Source organism: Pangasianodon hypophthalmus, chromosome 16 (genome assembly GCF_027358585.1).
Source record: "Pangasianodon hypophthalmus isolate fPanHyp1 chromosome 16, fPanHyp1.pri, whole genome shotgun sequence".
Lineage (NCBI taxonomy): Eukaryota > Metazoa > Chordata > Actinopteri > Siluriformes > Pangasiidae > Pangasianodon > Pangasianodon hypophthalmus.
In genome coordinates this window covers 12,129,773-12,148,925 of record NC_069725.1, presented here as the reverse complement: position 1 = coordinate 12,148,925, position 19,153 = coordinate 12,129,773, and the positions used below count along the sequence as shown (strand labels likewise).

Sequence of the window (19,153 nt, the reverse complement as noted above, 5' to 3'; positions counted from 1 at the left end):
AATGAAGCTCTTGACCTGTATCTGCATGCTTTTATGCCTTGCGCTGTTGTCATATGATTGGCTGACTAGATAATTGCATAAATGAGAAGAGGTACAAGAGTTCCTATTAAAGTGGACAGTGACTATGCTGTATACATGTACAGCAAACATCCCTTGCATCTGAACCCCAGTAACACATAGTCCAGAACAATACACATCCAAGGACATATATTGTAATAGGATAACATTCAGGTAGCAGAACATAGAAACATCCAATATCTCAACCATTCATGTCCAATTATGTGTTTATTCATGTCTAATAAGTGTTTGTACTATCCATGTCTAAATATGAGCCTCGTCACAAGCATTTCAATGCCCAGTGTATCCAGTGTAACTGGGCAAATGACAAATTAACAACTCTTGATTCTCTTGACATCTGTAGGTATAAATAAGCAAGGCATAAAAAGCATTGAAAAGCATTTGACGTGAATTACCAGCATCTGGCAACACGCGTAATCTCGTTTGTTACGAACTCGCGCGAGATCAGACTCGTTGCGGCCCTGCTCGCCTGCACTACAAGCTGCTGTAGCAGTAAGAGTATCAGGTAAAATTTAGTGACATTGACTTTGTTTGTGCTCTACTCTTTTGTACAGCATGATGAATGCTCAGTGTTTCGGCTGGTTAGCAGGCAGTAGTGAGTGAGAACTGGTTCAGACGAGAGAAGACGCCTGTGTTTTGTGTTGCTGGATGTGGAGGCTTCAGTGTTGTGGTTTCAGGGAAGGCCTGAAGAATCAGTGCTGCTCATGTTGAGCTCCCTGGATTAATGAAACCAACAACAGAAACCTGTCTGCATTTTATATTAAGAGAGAGATTTTAACAAGGGTTCAGTGTCATCGTGTGTGTGTGTGTGTGTGTGTGTGTGTGAGAGAGAGAGAGAGAGAGAGAGAGAGAGAGAGAGAGAGATCATTTAAGGCGTTTATTATAATCAGTATTATGATTGTTATTACTTTATATTATGATTATTGTGGTGCTATTTAGGTATAATGAAATTATATGAAACTGAATCACAAGTCAGCACTTATTATTTTTATGAAATGCCACAGCTGTGTTTACTGCTCAAAAAATAAACAAACAAACAAACAAATAAATAAATATATGTGTGTGAAAAAAATAAACACATTATATATGTATATACATATTTTATATATATATATATATATATTTGACATATTACACATATATAATATAATACACATTTATCTATCTATCTATCTATCTATATATATATATATATATATATATATATATATCGAGCAGTAGACACAGCTGTAGCATTTCATAACAATAATAAGTTAAGTGCTGACGTACAATTTCATTATACATAAATAGCATATAGATATATATAAAAAAAAATTTTTTTAATTTTTTTTTTTACATATTCTATTTATGTACATTAATATTCTATACATTACATTCCTCTGTCGGCTGCAAATTTATTATCATATAGTCTCCTAGATTTTATTATATTCTGTTTTTATTATGTATGTGTATATCTAGTTCATTGTTGTTCTGTTCATTGTTGAGCTAAGGAAGAACATTTCACTACATTACATCACATGTATGTAATATGTATGTGACAAATAGAACCTTGAACCTTGAAAAGTGAAGTTGAGAAGATAAAATGCGTAGTCCCTATCCAACCCAAAAGCTCTGTGGCTTACTAGAATACAGCAAGTCATGATCTGAGCTTTATTCACTTGCTTGCTTATGTATTTATTTATTCTTCAAGACCCCCAATGATGAGTTATGCTGAAAAGCCCGAGGACATAACTCGAGACGAATGGATGGAAAAGCTCAACAACGTCCACGTTCAGCGGGCAGACATGAATCGGCTCATCATGAATTATCTGGTGACAGGTACTCATTATTATTTTTTGTTCATTTGCTATTTATTATTCTGAAAAGCTAGGACCGTGTACACTTGTACTCTTGTATTTATTTTTTTCTAGAGGGTTTTAAGGAGGCAGCAGAGAAATTCAGACTGGAATCAGGAATCGAGCCAAGTGTTGACCTGGACTCACTAGATGAGAGGATAAAGATCAGAGAGATGATTCTGAAGGGCCAGATTCAGGAGGCCATTGCACTGATCAACAGTCTGCATCCTGAACTTCTAGATACTAATCGCTACCTGTACTTCCATCTCCAGGTTAACAAGAAAAAAACAGCGTGAAGGCTAATCATATATTTGTGTTTCAGGCTTTTGCTAACAAAACTGAACATTAGAAATGAACTGAGTATACATTGCTTTCACATTGTAATTGTGTGTGTGTCCACGTGTAAGTTAAACACCTCGTTCTCGTCTGTTCGCTGTGCAGCAGCAGCACCTGATTGAGTTAATTCGCCTGCGGGAGACCGAGGCGGCGCTGGAGTTTGCACAGACGCAGCTGGCTGAGCAGGGCGAGGAGAGTAGAGAGTGTCTGTCTGAGATGGAGCGCACGCTGGCACTGCTGGCCTTTGATAACCCTGAGGACTCACCATTTGGAGATCTCCTCAACATGATGCAGAGACAGAAGGTGATTTCAGATATTTAATTCTAGTTCTCAAAGTGGGTCTGTGATTTTTTCCAATTTTGTTCCACTGGTGGAAATCACAAGCAACCATTGTCAAAGTTATAATGACTATAAATACTGTCACTTGGAATAAATAGCCAAAACATTAATGTACACATTATGTCCATCAGCCTACTATGTGTGTGTGTGTGTGTGTGTGTGTGTGTGTGTGTGTGTGTGTATATGTGTATATATATATATATATACACTTATAGCTTGTAAGATAAATATATACCTTTGGGTTCTGCAGTTAAAGGTGTCCCTGAATTTAAAAAGTTTGAGAACCCCTGGCCTGGCTGTGTTAGATTATAATTAATAATTTAATGTAAAGGTGCATACCCTTAATGTGTGTTGTTTTTTTTTTTTTGGACTTAGTTAACCAAATATGATGAGATTTAAATAAATATTATAAAATAATCAGGAGTTAACCTGAAAGGAATAAATGTTGTGTTTCCTTAAGAGATGGCAGTTTTTTTTTGTTTTTGAATTTGAGAAACCTGTTGTATGGCCACAACCATTGCATTATTGAACTATTCATTGATGTCTTAAGTGTTGAGACACAAAAGTATTGCATGTGTAATATGTAATGTATTTGTTATTGTAAGGCATTGTCCACTGATTCACTACTTGTGTGTATTAATAGGTGTGGAGTGAAGTAAACCAAGCTGTCCTGGACTATGAGAACCGAGAGTCGACGCCCAAACTGGCAAAACTCCTAAAACTTCTGTTGTGGGCTCAGAATGAACTGGATCAGAAGAAAGTCAAGTACCCTAAAATGACTGATCTGAGCAAGGGCACTATCGAGGACCCCAAGTAGAGAGGAACACGAGAGCTGCTCAGTGTTAGAGTTGTGTGGGAAATAAAATGGACATTTTTGCCTCCCCTTTCACTATTTATATTCAGTCAGTGACTGATTGTTTTTTTTTTTCTGTTTAGCATACTTATAATTGCTATTGCTTATCAGAGACTTTTTGCATTAAATGGGTTGTGCAACTGGGAATGTTTGTATTTTAAATCTGATTTATGGCCAAAACAGGAACACTTTTGAACACGGAGACAAATGATTTTGTTACCTCTGTATTTGAAAAAGTGATTAGAATGGACTTTTAGCCATTGTGTTTTGAAGAGAATTGCTGTTCTGTCTACTTTGTCCACAAATATTCAGAAATATTACTGTTCAGAGATTTTTTTTTTTTTGGATGTAGATTATGTTCTGGACCTAATGGCAGATCATCGTAACACATCAGATAAGTGTAACATTCAGGTTTTCCTACCTCATCTGTGGATCTCTGTCCACGAGTGTGAATCATTTCAACAGGACAGATGAAATGGGTGATGGTGGAACTTTGGTTTCTGTAACTTTATTTGCAGTGCAAAGGACTGTAATGAGGAAAAGAAATAACATTTTGTAAATGTATTAGAGAGTATTATGGAGGATCATCTGCTCTGTGAATATTTCTCATTTCATTATGATAATCTGGTAATATTTTCCCTGCTCACATTGTATGATTTATAGAGTTCAATAAGTGAGATCTTAGATGCAAGATGTCAGATGCTTTACATAGGTATTAAATACTTTTTTTTAAAGAAAAGTTCTTGCATATTTCTGTTGATTGTGAGTAGTATAGCTCTTGAGTGTTAGAGACTACAGGGCTGGGCATGCAGATGGTTAGGACAATAAGGGAAGAGCCACAACTGCTTTGTATAATGCTGATCATCAGCTACACACAACCTAGATGCCACAGCCAGTGAGTAGTATTACAGCCAGCACCGATCTCCTGTTATCTTTCCTTGAAACACTGCACTGGCGTACAGGGATTATGCTGATCTCGATCGAGATGTGTTTTTGCATGCTTAAGTCGCATTTCAGGCGTTAACAGGCTCGATCCGGGTTGCGATTCAACCTACAGGAAGACAGATTTCACCTCCATGGAGCTCAACATACGGCGTTTTGTTCCTCAGTTTGATTGTTTTGGTCAAAAGGGGCTGAGTCACGTTACTTCCTGGTTTAAGCGCACTGAGGGGCTGGAGTGACTGCGTGGCTAAAAGAGAGCGAGAGAGAAAAAAATAGCTGACACGTGGATTAGCAGTAATCAGGAAAAGCGAGAATTACTCGTCCGGCATCTCAGGCAGCAGATGAAACTGTCCAAGTGTATGTTTTTGCGCTCCACGACTCAAGAGAGGCTGAGAAGCCATTCAGAGATGATGTTAGTGCGATATAAACGCGAGCCACAGACTACTTTAACGCCTTTTTGTCTTCTCGCACTGACGAACTGAACTCGACACACCTCAGGAAGAAAGGCTCACCTCATACATAGGCACAAGGGCAACTTCTTGTTGAATGGCAATTCTACAAAAACATGGCAAGAACTCCAGTCCAGACCTGGCCAGTGTTAAAGACAGTCCGGCGGATAATTTCGAAGGAGTTGGACATCAGAAAAAGTGGCCCGAGTCAAGTCAGAACTGGTCCAGGTGAGCGAGTGCGTGTTGTGATTCTGTGCCTCAATCCCAAATTGGTCCATTTCTCCCTATATAGGTTCACTCAGTAGGGGTTCAAATGATGACTCGGACGCCTTTCATGTAGTGCACTGCCGGAAATAGCGTGCCGTTTGGGATAGGGTCTGTTTCGGCTCTGAAGAGAGAGATGAACCTGTGTTTAGCAGACTCTTTAGCACAAAAACATTCATTTTTTAAAAAAAAAAAATTAATACTCGTTATTTCAAACAAGACACGATAAATGAAATGTATTTCATTGTTATTTCATGTTATTTAAAAGTTTTTCATCTTGTCTAAAGTCAGTGTCTGGTTAGAAGTGTTTTATTCCCTGACAAACTAATTAGCATTTTGATAAATGAGTAGCTTCAGATTAGCAGATTAGTAGTAAATAAGTACCACAACACTTATTTGGGTTAAAATACAATCTAGACTATAATATTTCATTTTAGTGAACAAATATATCTATGTATTGATGTATATTAGTATAGGTGTAGTTTTATGAGTGGGATATATATATATAATATAATGTATGTATGTATGTATGTATGTATGTATTTTATCCATGTGGCCAGATGCTCACATTTTGTGAAACTGAAACTTGCCTGAAAATAAATTTGTCTCAAAAAAAAAAAAACCCAAAAAAATCATCCACAATTGGAAGTTGGTTCATATTCTGCTGGTAGGAGCATAGCCTTTTAAGCAGGTGTATAAAATATGAAATTTTATATTTATATATTATATATTTATTATATTTATGATGTATAAAGATATTCTATATAATTTTTATAATATTATACATATATTTATATGTATAAAAATTACCGCATGTTAATCTGAAAAGAAGCCTTGGCAGGCATCACATCTGAGACATATTTATCATCATACACCTTCGTTTCTAGTGTGCTTGCTAGTTTCTCATTCATTCATCTTCAGTAAACTGCTTTATCCTGGTGGATTTATTGCTGTGGATGTGGAGTCTATCCTGGAAACACTGGGTGAGGGGCAGGAACACACCTGGGTTAGGATGTCGGTCCATCACAGGGCGTGCGTTGAACGCAAACACATTCACGCCTAGGATGTCGTTTAAACTAACACAGTGGCAGTGACAATATTGCGTACCACTGATTATCAGCACTAGTCTGGTTCACAGCACTGATCCTCATTCTGCTCTCTCTGTGCAGGCCGGTAGCGCGGATATGGACAGTGGTGCTGCTGTTGGGAACATGTCTGCTGTACTGCGCCCGCGTGGCCATGCCCATCTGTGCCGTGAGCATGGCAGAGCGCTTCAGCTGGTCCAAGAGGGAGTCAGGCATGGTGCTGGGCAGCTTCTTCTGGGGCTACTGCTTCACTCAGGTCCTCGGTGGCTACATCAGTGACAGGTCAGCACACTGGGTAGTCATGAATGTTGCTCGTCTAGTCACACGTCGAGATCTAAACCCATTTTTCATGTAATTGAAATGTCTGAATAAGCACTAGTTGGTCTTTGAGGTGACTGACTGTGAAGAAAGTGTGACGTAATATGACACAGAGTCATGATCTGGCTCATGGCCAGGTGAAATTTTAGCCATGATGTCAGCCTGCTTTACATGTTCACGCAAATCAGGGCCATGGCAAGACTAGAAAAAAGCTAACTATTGCCAAGTAACTATATGCAAAAAAAAAAAAAAAAAGTCTCGTGTCACTGTTTGGAATAAGTGACCGATGATTTATTTTTCATTACAGTTGGATGAATACTTACCCAGAATTTGCCAAGGCTCTATAAACAAAGATAAATATAGGCTGGCTTAATCAAATATATCTAATCTTGTAGTTTCATGTTGCATCAATCCTTGTTATAGTGCATAGTTCTCAATTAGGCCTTAAGCAGGACTTGTTTCCATTCCAGTCATTTCAAGTAATACAGTGTGTGTAAGTTATAGCCTTCCAATTCCAGCATATCAGTAACTCTGCTTAGCTGCTTGAAATGCCTGCCTCAAATGGCTTGAGTAAAACTGCATTCATGGCTCTTGTTTGTGTTGTTTTAAATAGGGTGGGAGGAGAAAAAGTGATGTTGCTGTCAGCTACAGCATGGGGAGCCATGACAGCATTCACGCCCATCCTGGCCCACTTCTGCTCGCAGCCCATCGTCTCCATGACCGTGTCCCGCTTCCTCATGGGCCTCCTGCAGGGTGAGTGACTTGTCAAGAGCTCCAGTGAGCCGCTCATTAGGTCGTCATCCCACTGCAGTCTTTTAGATTCTTAATCTTAATAATCATCGTCATCTCTTCAGTCAAAGTCTCTTAAGGAAATGTGGTTTGGATCCTCAAAGCCACAGAGGTGCTGTGGCTTTAAAATTGAACCCAGCCTTTATTTGTGATATTTGTTTATTATCAGAAACATAAATTCTCCACAGCTTAGAAAAAAAAAAAAAGAAATCTGGAAAGCAGCGTGTGAGTGTTGTGAACTGTTCGAAGGTGAAAAGTATAACGAAAGTAAACTGCAGCAGAGGTGCTTCTAAACAAAATGACCAATTCATGATTGTCAATCAACAGCTGAAGATTACCCTGCAAATGAGAAATCATTTTGTCTGTTAAAGACAGCAGTTTGTGGAGCAGTCATGAGTGACATTGTTGTGACTCTGCACTCTATCTCTCTCCCTGGGAATGCTTTACTGTTATCATTCTCTGAAGAAGGAAGTAGGCATAAAATGTATTTTATGGACTACAGTTTATGTGTTATGTCTTTGCTACCCAAGTATTGTGGCTCCAGTTGCTCGCTCACATTTGATTGATTTTTGTTGTCAGTGGACACATTTAGCATCTGGACTAGCACACTGTTCTCAGATGCTAATGTAGACTCCTAAATCTCTGTTGTCGTAATTTCTGTCTCCTCTCCAGGTGTTCACTACCCGTCTCTGGCTAGTCTGTGCTCTCAGAAAGTGGTGGAGAGTGAGCGCGGTTTCCTCATGAGCACTGTAGGGAGTGGCTCGTATCTGGGGTGAGTCAAATAGAAGTCCATCGATACTGAAGTGAGCAATGGGAGCTACCTCTTGTAATGCTTACGAATTGATTTTGAACAAAAACATGGATTTAACCCTTCAGAAATGTGTTAACCCATCTCAGGCAATAATATATTGTACATTACCTGGTTTCTTTGCTGACCTTGGCTCTTAAAATGAGTAACAGGATGGAGTCTGTTTAGCATAAAATTAGCAAATATACAAAATTAGTATCCATGCTAATGGTATAACAACATTAAGGACATTCTAATGATTTATTTAAAATGAATAATTTAGCTTCAGTCTGTAATTTGGGTAACAGGTTTATACTTTGAAAGTGGCCTCATCAGTCAGTATCACCATATCATTGAAAACATAGAAAAAAGAATTAGAGAATTTTTTTTCTTCTCAAAGTACGTTGTTCTTAAAGGGTATTTGAAATATGAGATGTTAAATGAATTCACACAATAATGCATTAAAATAATCTTGATTATATATAAGGCAAAGTACAGATCTAGTGGACTGGGACAGGAAAATGCTGTTTCCTAAGTGCTGTAAGAAAAGTTTATTAATGTTTTAAGTGATTTCTCAGATATATTGCCATAGGTTGTTGTGAAAAACACTATCAATGTTTAAACTGTTTTTCACCTTTACATACATATATGTAGATGTAATGTCAGATAGCTAGTCGGTTAGCTGATGTTAGTGATGAGCAAAACAGTTCAGATTAATATATTTTGACAGGTTTGGCTAGTGTTATGAATATGACCATTCAGAATACACTCTGATACTAAAATCTGACTCGGGACAGATGTGAGCTAGATTACAAGCAGCTGGGTAGCTATATGAATGGCAGGAGAGCATCTTCATTCATATTAATCGTGTCCTTACATTGTTCCCCAAGCCATTTTAACTTTGGCAGAAAGCTAAACAGGTTATTATTCTTCACTTTGTTTATAGGTTTACAGGTGTACACAAGTTGGATAATGTTAGGTATTAAGGAGGGCCCAGTGTATTGAACAGAAAATGTTCACGCTTGTGTGTGTGTGTGTGTGTGCGTGCAGGACGTTGGTGATTGGAGGAGTAGGCTCGCTCATGCTGGATCTGTATGGCTGGGAGAGTGTGTTCTACGTCTCCGGCCTCCTGTCAGTTCTTTGGGCCTACTGTATGTGGAAATACCTGCTCAAAGGAGAAGGTAAGGTTTGGCTACTCTTGGTACGTACGCATGCTACACTAAAAGGAATGATGAATTACATGGCTTTAGCAGCTTCAGGCCATGGTGGCTCAGTGGTTAAGGTACTGGTCTACAGATCCCTTAACCCTCAACTGCTCAGTTGTATCCTCTCTAAGTGTAAGTTGCTTTGGATAAAAGTGTCACGTAAATATAAAAATGTAAAATTTAAATAACAGGTTGTTATTTAATAACTTCATATGGATGTACTAAGAGTTACATTCTTCTTACCTGACAGAAGGATTGAAGCATGGTGACTAAAGATACAAAAAAGTAAACTAGACTAGACCAGTAATGCTGCGTTAGAGCTATGACAAACATTCTGACAAATAAAACCAGCCTAAAGCAACAAGAGATTTATGTTTTTAATATAAAGTCTCAGTTTTTATTAAAAATTATTAGAATTTTTATTTAAAGGGATTGTTTTTATATAATCTAATATGAATGCATCTATAATTTTATGCTGTTATAAACAGAATAAACATTAGTCTCAGAGCTACACTATGCATTTGTAGACATAAATCATAGAACATGAACACAGTGTTGCTTCCTTAGCAAAAAAAAAAAAAGAACCTGAGAAGGCAAATTTTAAAAGAAACTTTAATAATTAAGGTTTGTTAATTTATTTACAGTTAGGCTGGTAGCTTTCTGTTTACCGTACAGGCTGGAATATAATGTAGTTTGTGGTGCACTGTGTAATTGTTAGGTCACATACTTAGCTCTTTTTTTGTATTAAATCAGAATGTAAAAAAATATGATGTAATTATATTTAAGTAATTTATGTAAGTAATTTAGCCAAATGGTTTAGGAAATGAATTATTTCATACAGCTTAAAGTAGGACATGGAATCTTAAACACTTAAATGTTTGCTTAGAAGCCTATTTTAAAAAAAATGAATAGAGTCTGACAGTTCTGATGTGCATTATTGTTTTATTGTTTGATTTAACTTTGTTGATGACTTCCCTGACCTTGTGTAAATGTTTGTGAGGTCTTTGTGTGTAATGTGATCCAAGTTCCTTCACATTCATGTCAGTGTCTTGCTTTTATTTCTATGTACAGTTGGAAAGTTCACACATGATACACTGTGATTATCTCCATCTATTGTATCTACGCTTGTTTCTACCGAAACATGGAAAGGCCGCTTACAGACTATTCCATGGAGGAAGTAAACAGCCTTTTTTTAAATGTAGATAGCAAAAAAGGACAACTAGAGTCATTACGCAAGTTATCTGAGAAAATGAAATATATGCATGTGGGTACTAAGATGATCCTTTCACTGGTGAGACAGTTTTACTAGATATTACAGTTTGTTTAACTTTTAGCTCTTTCAGCTGTAGGTTACGGGTTAATGATTGACACCGTTGTATTTGTTCAGGTCCCATCATTACACTGGAATCACTGGGCAGCGCTGGAACTCAGTCCAAACTGTCCCGAAGAAACTGGCTGCGTCTCTTCAGACAACCAGCTGTGTGGTGAGATAAGAACCTGTGCAGTGACTGAGAAATGACGTGTGTGTGTGTGGGTGTTTAGTCATGTGAAAGCTAAACAAAAGCATCTGTAATGACATAAATGCGCGGTCATTTTCCACCTTGTGTCTATTTACTTATCACTGTGTAGCAATAAAAATTCTGTCTACAGAGTTTACATTAGCAATGCTAACACTCTGCTTCATTAGATACAGACAGTATTTATCCATTTGTGTTCAAGACTAGAGCTGGGCAATATGTGACACAATGATTGTTCTTAAAATATGTGGAATTATGATTATATTAAATATAAGAGACATTTGGATATCATGATCTTGTGATGTGACAAAGCAAAAAGTTTCCTTATTCACTATATAATTATTATACTTTTCATGTTATCTCAGTTTAATTGCATTTTTTTCTAGGACAATTTTGTGACATTGTGAGTTTCTTACTCTTCTCCCTCTCTCTTCTATCTCTTCCTCCACCAAATCCGTGTGTGTGTGTGTGTGTGTGTTTGCTATCTCTCAGTGCGGTCATTATTACACACCTGTGCACCGCTAGCACCTTCTTCACCCTGTTGTCATGGCTGCCGACTTTTTTCAAGGACACCTTCCCTGATTCCAAGGTAAACAGTGTTGCCCTGAGGGGAGTTAACCTGCGTGCGTGCATGCGTGTGTGTGTGTGTGTGTGTGTGTGTGTTTGCGTGGTAATAGTATTTTACATCATTCCTTGTTTTCCAAATAATGGCCCCCCTATCCCACACATAAAAGGGGAAATTCCACTGAAAATGTATATTCCATATATTACAGAATGCATTACTGCAAGGTCATACAAGTCCCTTTGCTTTTTTTGTGACAGAATCCCTCCACTGCCTGATTGTTCAAAAAGCAAAAAAAAAAAAAAAAAACCACAGTTACCTAAAATACACAGTGAATTCACGGTATCTTAAATCTGCTCATGTGGGGTGTATGCACGCAAAATACAATATAATCACATATTGTCCTTTTATCTATAAACAGGACAATAGAAACTTCACCCAGGACACTGAGCTCTGAGTAATAAATAAATAAGGAATAGAATGATAGGGTGTGCAGTTATAGAAAATTAATCATCGATAGGATGGTGTTATGCCACCCTGAAATACATTATTTACCTATCACAGCACATGGCTTAATCTGCACAATTAAACTTACCTATAAACACATACTTTTTGTGTGTTTATAGGTAAGTTTAATTGTGCACAAAGTCCATAAAAGAAGTTAACACTTTTTGTTAGCACTTATAGCAGCTGTAACAGTCGTTTCTTCACTTTCTCTTGAAGTTAACAAGATGGAGAAAAAATGCAGAAACCGCAAAAGCACAAAGTAGATTTTTTGTAGATTTCTATTATTAGTAATATTAGGCTATTAGTCTGCAGGACGGGTATAAATCCGGGTCGTGTTTATTTCCATTATTTTAATGAAACATAAAGAAAGATTATCCCTGGCTGCAACCTCTTGCGCCTGTGTCAATTAAGAAACTTGTGCAGATGAATTGATGAATATTCATACAAACAGTTGTGAATAACAGTTTGTCTTTGCTGTAGTCCAGTCATAATTAACACATTATACATCGATCAGCCGTAACATTAAAACAACTGAGGGAGCAAGTGAACAGTCAGTTCTCAAAGTTGATGTGTTGGAAGCAGGAAAAATGGGCAAGCGTAAGGATCTGAGCGACTTTGATAAGGGCCAGAGTGTGATGGCTAGACGACTGTGTCAGAGCATCTCCAAAATGCCAGGTCATGTGGGGTGTTCCAGGTATGCAGTGGTTAGTATCTACCAAAGGTGGTCCAAGGTAGGACAACCAATGACCCAGCGACAGGGTCATGAAGAATAATTTACTACTGCAAAATCTACTAAATTTACTACTGCAAAATCATGACCATATTTTCGTCATTTACAAGTTTTAGTGATTGTGGCAATGCTACAGTTCCACTCATTACTGTGTTAGACAACAAAACACCGTAAGAAATAGTTCTTATCCATTATTCTTGATTTTAGGAATCTTTGATCAAGACCAATGCAATGACTAAAACATGATGGTGTGGCCAACTGATTTACCAATGAACTAACACTGTGAGTGTATGCAATGTGCAATTATATGGAATCATATGATTGTGGAATTTAATGAACAGATTTAATCATTGTAATCAGCTCTATTAGTTTTTGTTGGCGAGTTTCCCATTAACTTGGAAAAAAAGATAAAGATTTAGCAGGTCCTACAGTAAAAGTGCATTTTATATAAGATTCCAGCAGGGGGTGCTGTCACATCACTGCTTATGATTGAGCCCTTATCTTAATGTTGCATGTTGTTAGTTACATGATTCTCTGAATGTTCTAGACTTAAAGTATGTGGTGTGTATTCTCAGGATTCAGCAGAAGCTAAGCTTCTCATCTCAGCTCAGTTTCCCTCTGACACCGTGTCCCATTGTTTTCTGCCTAGACTAAGACTTGTACAAATGTGTGTGTGTCTGCAGGGTTGGATATTTAATGTGATCCCATGGCTTGTGGCCATTCCCTCCTCACTATTCAGTGGCTGCCTGTCTGATCACCTCATCAGTCAGGGTAAGAAGTTGTACACACTGTACACATGCCGATTGACTTTTACTGTGCTGTAAATGTTGTGAATTTAATGGTGTCTCGGTCTGTAAACCTCTCTCAGTCTATAAAATATACCTCTGTCTGACTTCTTCTTTGTCATTCTCTTGTCTCTCTGTGTTTCTTGTAGGGTTTGATATTGCTTCAGTGAGAAAGTTAATGCAGGTACACACACTTCACACACTTGTGTATGGACTTATGAATAGTACAGAGATGGTCTCCTAGTATTTGTATCTTTGATTCTCTCTCTCTCTGTCTCTCTCTCAGTTCTTTTCTATGGGAGTATCCAGTGTGTTCACACTGTGTCTATGTGGCACCACTACGTTCCCCATGGCTGTGGCCTTTGTGTCTGCTACTATGGGCCTGACCACCTTCAGTCACAGGTAACGATGCTGTTTGCACTGTTAGGGCCGTATTCAGAGTTGAGTTAGGCACTAATACCATCATTGTACACATCACAGTTATACTCTCAGTTGTGTGGGATTTGCGCCTTCTTGCCAAAAAACAGAAGTGTGGTTCAGTTTTGTGCTTTTCTGCTCATTTTTCTTGCGTAAAATCGACTTGAGCTATGAGCAGTATTATGTCCAGCATCACCATGCAACCACAATATGTCACACTGAAATGTATGTTTCCGCTGTTAATACACTCAAGAAACCTATGGAGTGCCATTTGAGGCCAGTATTAAATGCATAAAGATGACCTTAATTAATAGTATTGTCCACAACATTTTGTTCCCACAGAGGACATCAGAGGAGTCAGCATCTTAATCATTGCTTATCTTGCAGACAAAATTTTATATGGATTAAAAAAAAAAAAACCCTTAAGTGAGCTGTAACAGTAGCAGATGAGTGCTCAGTCTGCTTATCCTTCAAACATTTTCTTTACAGGAGAGTGCATCAAATTAACAAAACCTTTGGCATCGTTTTAGTAATTTGACAACTCAGAATGGTGAATTAAATGCATGCACACATTATGTACATTGTGGACACGATTAACTGTTTGAGAAGAATACAAATAATCCCAACAAAAAAACACAAAATAATAGGATGTGCTAGATCAAGTGCTATTTTATAAGCTGCCATATAAAAGTTCTGGAAGCCGTATTGTTAAATTAAACCAAATGTGCTTGCCATCTCATTCATATAGTGTATCATAACATTAGATTTTTTCATTTTTTCATTTTTTAAATTTCTTCTTGCTTTTATGTTACATCTATCCCCTGATATTTTTTCAAGCATAAAGGCAAGTGCTTGTGTTTTAAAGAAGCTATTAAAAACTGTCTCAGATGCCTTTCAAGAAAAATCTGGAAACCTCAGAGGCACGAACCAGGCGCAGTTGATTTGCATGATTTGAATGGCGCACCCAGACAATGGAGTTAAGCAGCTGCATAACTCAGCTCTGAATACAAATAACTACAAATAACTGAATACAAGTAACCTTTTACCTTAAGATGCCACTATGTGCCATAGTGCCTATTAGAGGAGTGTTTTACTATCTAAAGTGACTGACTGAGTCTTTCTTTCTCTGTCTCTGCAGTGGCGTATCCGTTAATGTTCAGGATCTTGCACCATCCTGTGCCGGTGCTCTATTTGGTATGTGCTGTACTCTGTCCTTCTGTTACACAGCTGTATGAGCTTATAATAGACAGCTGATAGAAACAAGCACATGCTGTTGTAAGTAATATGTTTGTCTTTGTGTTTTCTAGGTGTGATGAACACTTGTGGTGCATTTTCAGGTAATTTTCAGGTGTTTGAAAAATCTCTTGTCTGTCATTTATACATTGCGGGTTATTTTTGTCCATTAAGTTAAAAGTCTGTGGCTGGAAAGAACCAGGGATGTACGAAAAATGAAAAGAAACATATCCAAATATGAAACATTTGCAATATAAATAATTTGGAATAATAAGATTAAATGATTAGGTGGAATGCCGCAAGATTGGAAAAAAAAAATACACATATACACTATATTACCAAAAGTATTCGGTCACCTGCCTTGACTCACATATTAACTTAAGTGCCATCCCATTCCTAACCCATAGGGTTCAATATGATGTCGGTCCACCTTTTGCAGCTATTACAGCTTCAACTCTTCTGGGAAGGCTGTCCACAAGTTTGAGGAGTGTGTTTATAGGAATTTTTGACCATTCTTCCAAAAGCGCATTGGTGAGGTCACACACTGATGTTGGTCGAGAAGGCCTGGCTCTCAGTCTCCGCTCTAATTCATCCCAAAGGTGTTCTATCAGGTTCAGGTCAGGACTCTGTGCAGGCCAGTCAAGTTCATCCACACCAGACTCTGCCATCCATGTCTTTATGGACCTTGCTTTGTGCACTGGTGCACAGTCATGTTGGAAGAGGAAGGGGCCCGCTCCAAACTGTTCCCACAAGGTTGGGAGCATGGAATTGTCCAAAATGTTTTGGTATCCTGAAGCATTCAAAGTTCCTTTCACTGGAACTAAGGGGCCAAGCCCAACTCCTGAAAAACAACCCCACACCATAATTCCTCCTCCACCAAATTTCACACTCGGCACAATGCAGTCCGAAATGTACCGTTCTCCTGGCAACCTCCAAACCCAGACTCGTCCATCAGATTGCCAGATGGAAAAGCGTGATTCATCACTCCAGAGAACGCGTCTCCACTGCTCTAGAGTCCAGTGGCGGCGTGCTTTACACCACTGCATCCGACGCTTTGCATTGCACTTGGTGATGTGTGGCTTGGATGCAGCTGCTCGGCCATGGAAACCCATTCCATGAAGCTCTCTGCGTACTGTACTTGGGCTAATCTGAAGGTCACATGAAGTTTGGAGCTCTGTAGCAATTGACTGTGAAGAAAGTCGACGACCTCTTTGCACTATGCGCTTCAGCATCCGCTGACCCCTCTCCGTCAGTTTACGTGGCCTACCACTTCGTGGCTGAGTTGCTGTTGTTCCCAAACTCTTCCATTTTGTTATGATAAAGCTGACAGTTGACTGTGGAATATTTAGGAGCGAGGAAATTTGACGACTGGATTTGTTGCACAGGTGGCATCCTATGACAGTTCCACGCTGGAATTCACTGAGCTCCTGAGAGCGGCCCATTCTTTCACAAATGTTTGTAAAAACAGTCTGCATGCCTAAGTGCTTGATTTTATACACCTGTGGCCAGGCCAAGTGATTAGGACACCTGATTCTGATCATTTGGATGGGTGACCGAATACTTTTGGTAATATAGTGTATATATATAATATAAAATTATTGAAGCCAATTTCAACTCCTAATTTTTGGTACTTCACTAAAAAGAAGCTTTTTTGAAGAACGTTCTGAATTTGCTGTTTGATAGTGTAATTGTTAGTGTGTGTGTGTGTGTGTCACTGTGTGTAATTAGTGCTGTGTGTGTCTCAACAGGGGTGATCATGGTGTATTTCTCGGGCTATCTGATCGAGACCACAGGGTCGTGGGCGTCGGTTTTCGCCCTCATCACCGTAGTGAACCTCTTGGGATTAGGAATGTTCCTGACGTATGCCGAGGCACGCAGGGTCGACATCGAAGCCATGAAGGGACGCTATCACAACATACATATCTGAGCAAACAGAAACTGAACAAAATCCGTTTTAAAGGACGTGTCCTGCAGACTGAGACACTACGGATTTTGGAAGGACAGTCTGCACTAGAATTTCCATCCCCACTGTCACCCCTTTGGCGGGATCCGGCAGCAGTTTGGCTTTATAGGTTCAGAAGCCAGCTCCACCAGTATTTCAGTATTAGCTTTTCTTCTCCAGTGTCTCACAGTTCTGATGGGACAAGTTACTGAAAATACGAAGATGGCTGTAGTAGTGTAGCCTAATATGAAGTAAAGTAATATACAAAGACTGAAAACTAAATATAATGACTACACATTTTGTTGAGTGTAAAGATGCGTAGCCTTTGTCTTCTGTTTCATTCATTCCATCATCCGTTCTGTAATTGTTGTTGAGCAGCTTGGCTTGACAAAACTCAGGCATCATCATCATTGCGATCATTAATGATCATTATTGTCTATGGAGGATTTTTTTTTCCACCATGTTTTCCATTGCTCTTGCTTACCATTTGCATCCATTTTCATTTAATTCAGTGGATGAAGACTAAAGGCCAAAGATAAACAAAGTTGTTGATAATTTTTCAATTCATATCATATTATGAATATTGCATGATGTCCAGACCCTAAATCATTCCCATGTTTAACATTTCATGATACACATCTCATGCTTTGTTCTTCAATCAAGTACCAAAGCCTTTACAAGCTGCTTTTGCGAGGTAGTTGATGTTTGCAACAAAGTTGAGCACTTACCGATGAGGTTTGATGTTTCTAGGAAAGAAGCAGCTCTCCCTAGCCTTATAGCACTGTGTGGATAGAGAGACAGAGTTGTTCTAGTAGGACAGGAAGTGAGGTTACAGTTAAGGAAAAGTGGCAACAAGTGAACAGTGGATGTTTTAACAGTAATCTTCAAGGAACCTCTTTCTCTTTTCTCCTGTGGTTAACAATGATTTATATCTTACAAGTATTTATTTGGCAGACTCTATCATCCAAAGTGGTTTAAGAATAGGCAGAGTACAAACAAAGTACAGAGCTGAGCACTGTGAAGTGTCTTGGTCAGCGGTCCAACAGTGTTTCGGTGGAATTCTGGGAATTCAAACTCTCAAACTTTTGGCCACTAGCACAGAGCCACCACTTTCCACTGTCGCTGTTAAATGTGCATTTGTTTGTTGGAAGAAAGAAAGTCTTTGGACAGTATGGACAATATAGATTTTGAAAAATCTTTATTGTAAGAACTGTGAATGTTAACTTCCTTTAGTAATGACGTCGTTTTTCAAATGGTTTAGACCAAATATATTTTGTATTCCAGTCAAATGTATTTATTATTGTGGTTAGCAGCAGATCTTTATATATATATATCAAGAACTGTCAAGTGAATTGCTTCTGTCTACATGTGTCTGATCATTTTAATGACGCTTTAAGTGACACTTTACTTTAAAATATCTGACACGGTAACTAAAGACATGAAGCTGAGTTCTTATCCACACCATCACCATTTCAATGAAATAGTTGTAGCTTGTTTATTATATACTTTTATATATAATAATTATCTATGATAATATGTTATACCGTTATTTCTTCCTTTTTTCATTTAAAAAAATAAGTCTGATCAAGGAAGCATTCATGTGGGGCTTTAGTTACCGAGTTTGGCTGTTTTAGGGTGAAATATCACTTGAAGTAGCTTGAAGCTGTTTATTTATTCTGTTCCTTGAGGCCTGTAGTGAGATTATGGCAGCAACATTTTTTTATACAGTTTTCTAGCATGTGTTTGTCTAATGTGGAAAAAGCACCTTAACAGCAACTTTGCTTAGTTTCTTGGTCAGAAAACCTGACTGAGTGATTTAAGTAGAGAACTAGGAGAAGAGCTAGAAATTCATTTAATCAGATATGCATAATAATCTAAACTGAAAAAGTTCCTGAAAAGCATCTTCTTGCTGCACCATGCCTTATTGTGCTAAGCTGATTCCCATCAAGAAAAAGCTTAATTTTTTTTTTTTAACAAAACTGTTTATTGCAGCTGACAAGATTGTGCACAAATACATCATATTCACGAAGGATTTCAAGTGCATTCTTTTTTTTTTTTTGGTTAATTTTTTATACATAGACCAGACATATGTGTAACAGAAATAATAATAATATATACATCCAAGAAGTTCAGCTGTTAAAGTCAAAATCTACTTAAGGTGTAACTCATTTCCAAATAAT

At 38.2% G+C, this 19,153-nt stretch overlaps 2 protein-coding genes across 2 annotated transcripts; both read left to right on the top strand.

The window, feature by feature from the left end:
* Positions 1-478: 478 nt before the first annotated feature.
* On the top strand, positions 479-4,180 carry gid8b (GID complex subunit 8 homolog b (S. cerevisiae)). Its single transcript, XM_026920760.3, has 5 exons — positions 479-583; positions 1,769-1,896; positions 1,989-2,185; positions 2,355-2,552; positions 3,232-4,180. Exons 2-5 carry the CDS (start codon positions 1,776-1,778, stop codon positions 3,403-3,405), a joined length of 690 nt encoding a protein of 229 aa, XP_026776561.1. The 5' UTR covers positions 479-583; positions 1,769-1,775; the 3' UTR covers positions 3,406-4,180.
* A 139-nt stretch (positions 4,181-4,319) lies between these two features.
* On the top strand, positions 4,320-18,944 carry slc17a9b (solute carrier family 17 member 9b). Its single transcript, XM_026920758.3, has 13 exons — positions 4,320-5,060; positions 6,266-6,463; positions 7,113-7,252; positions 7,961-8,060; positions 9,126-9,256; positions 10,668-10,764; positions 11,290-11,386; positions 13,280-13,367; positions 13,531-13,565; positions 13,668-13,783; positions 14,937-14,992; positions 15,106-15,135; positions 16,780-18,944. The coding sequence occupies exons 1-13, from the start codon at positions 4,930-4,932 to the stop codon at positions 16,956-16,958; spliced, it is 1,398 nt and encodes a 465-aa protein (XP_026776559.1). The 5' UTR covers positions 4,320-4,929; the 3' UTR covers positions 16,959-18,944.
* Positions 18,945-19,153: the final 209 nt, after the last annotated feature.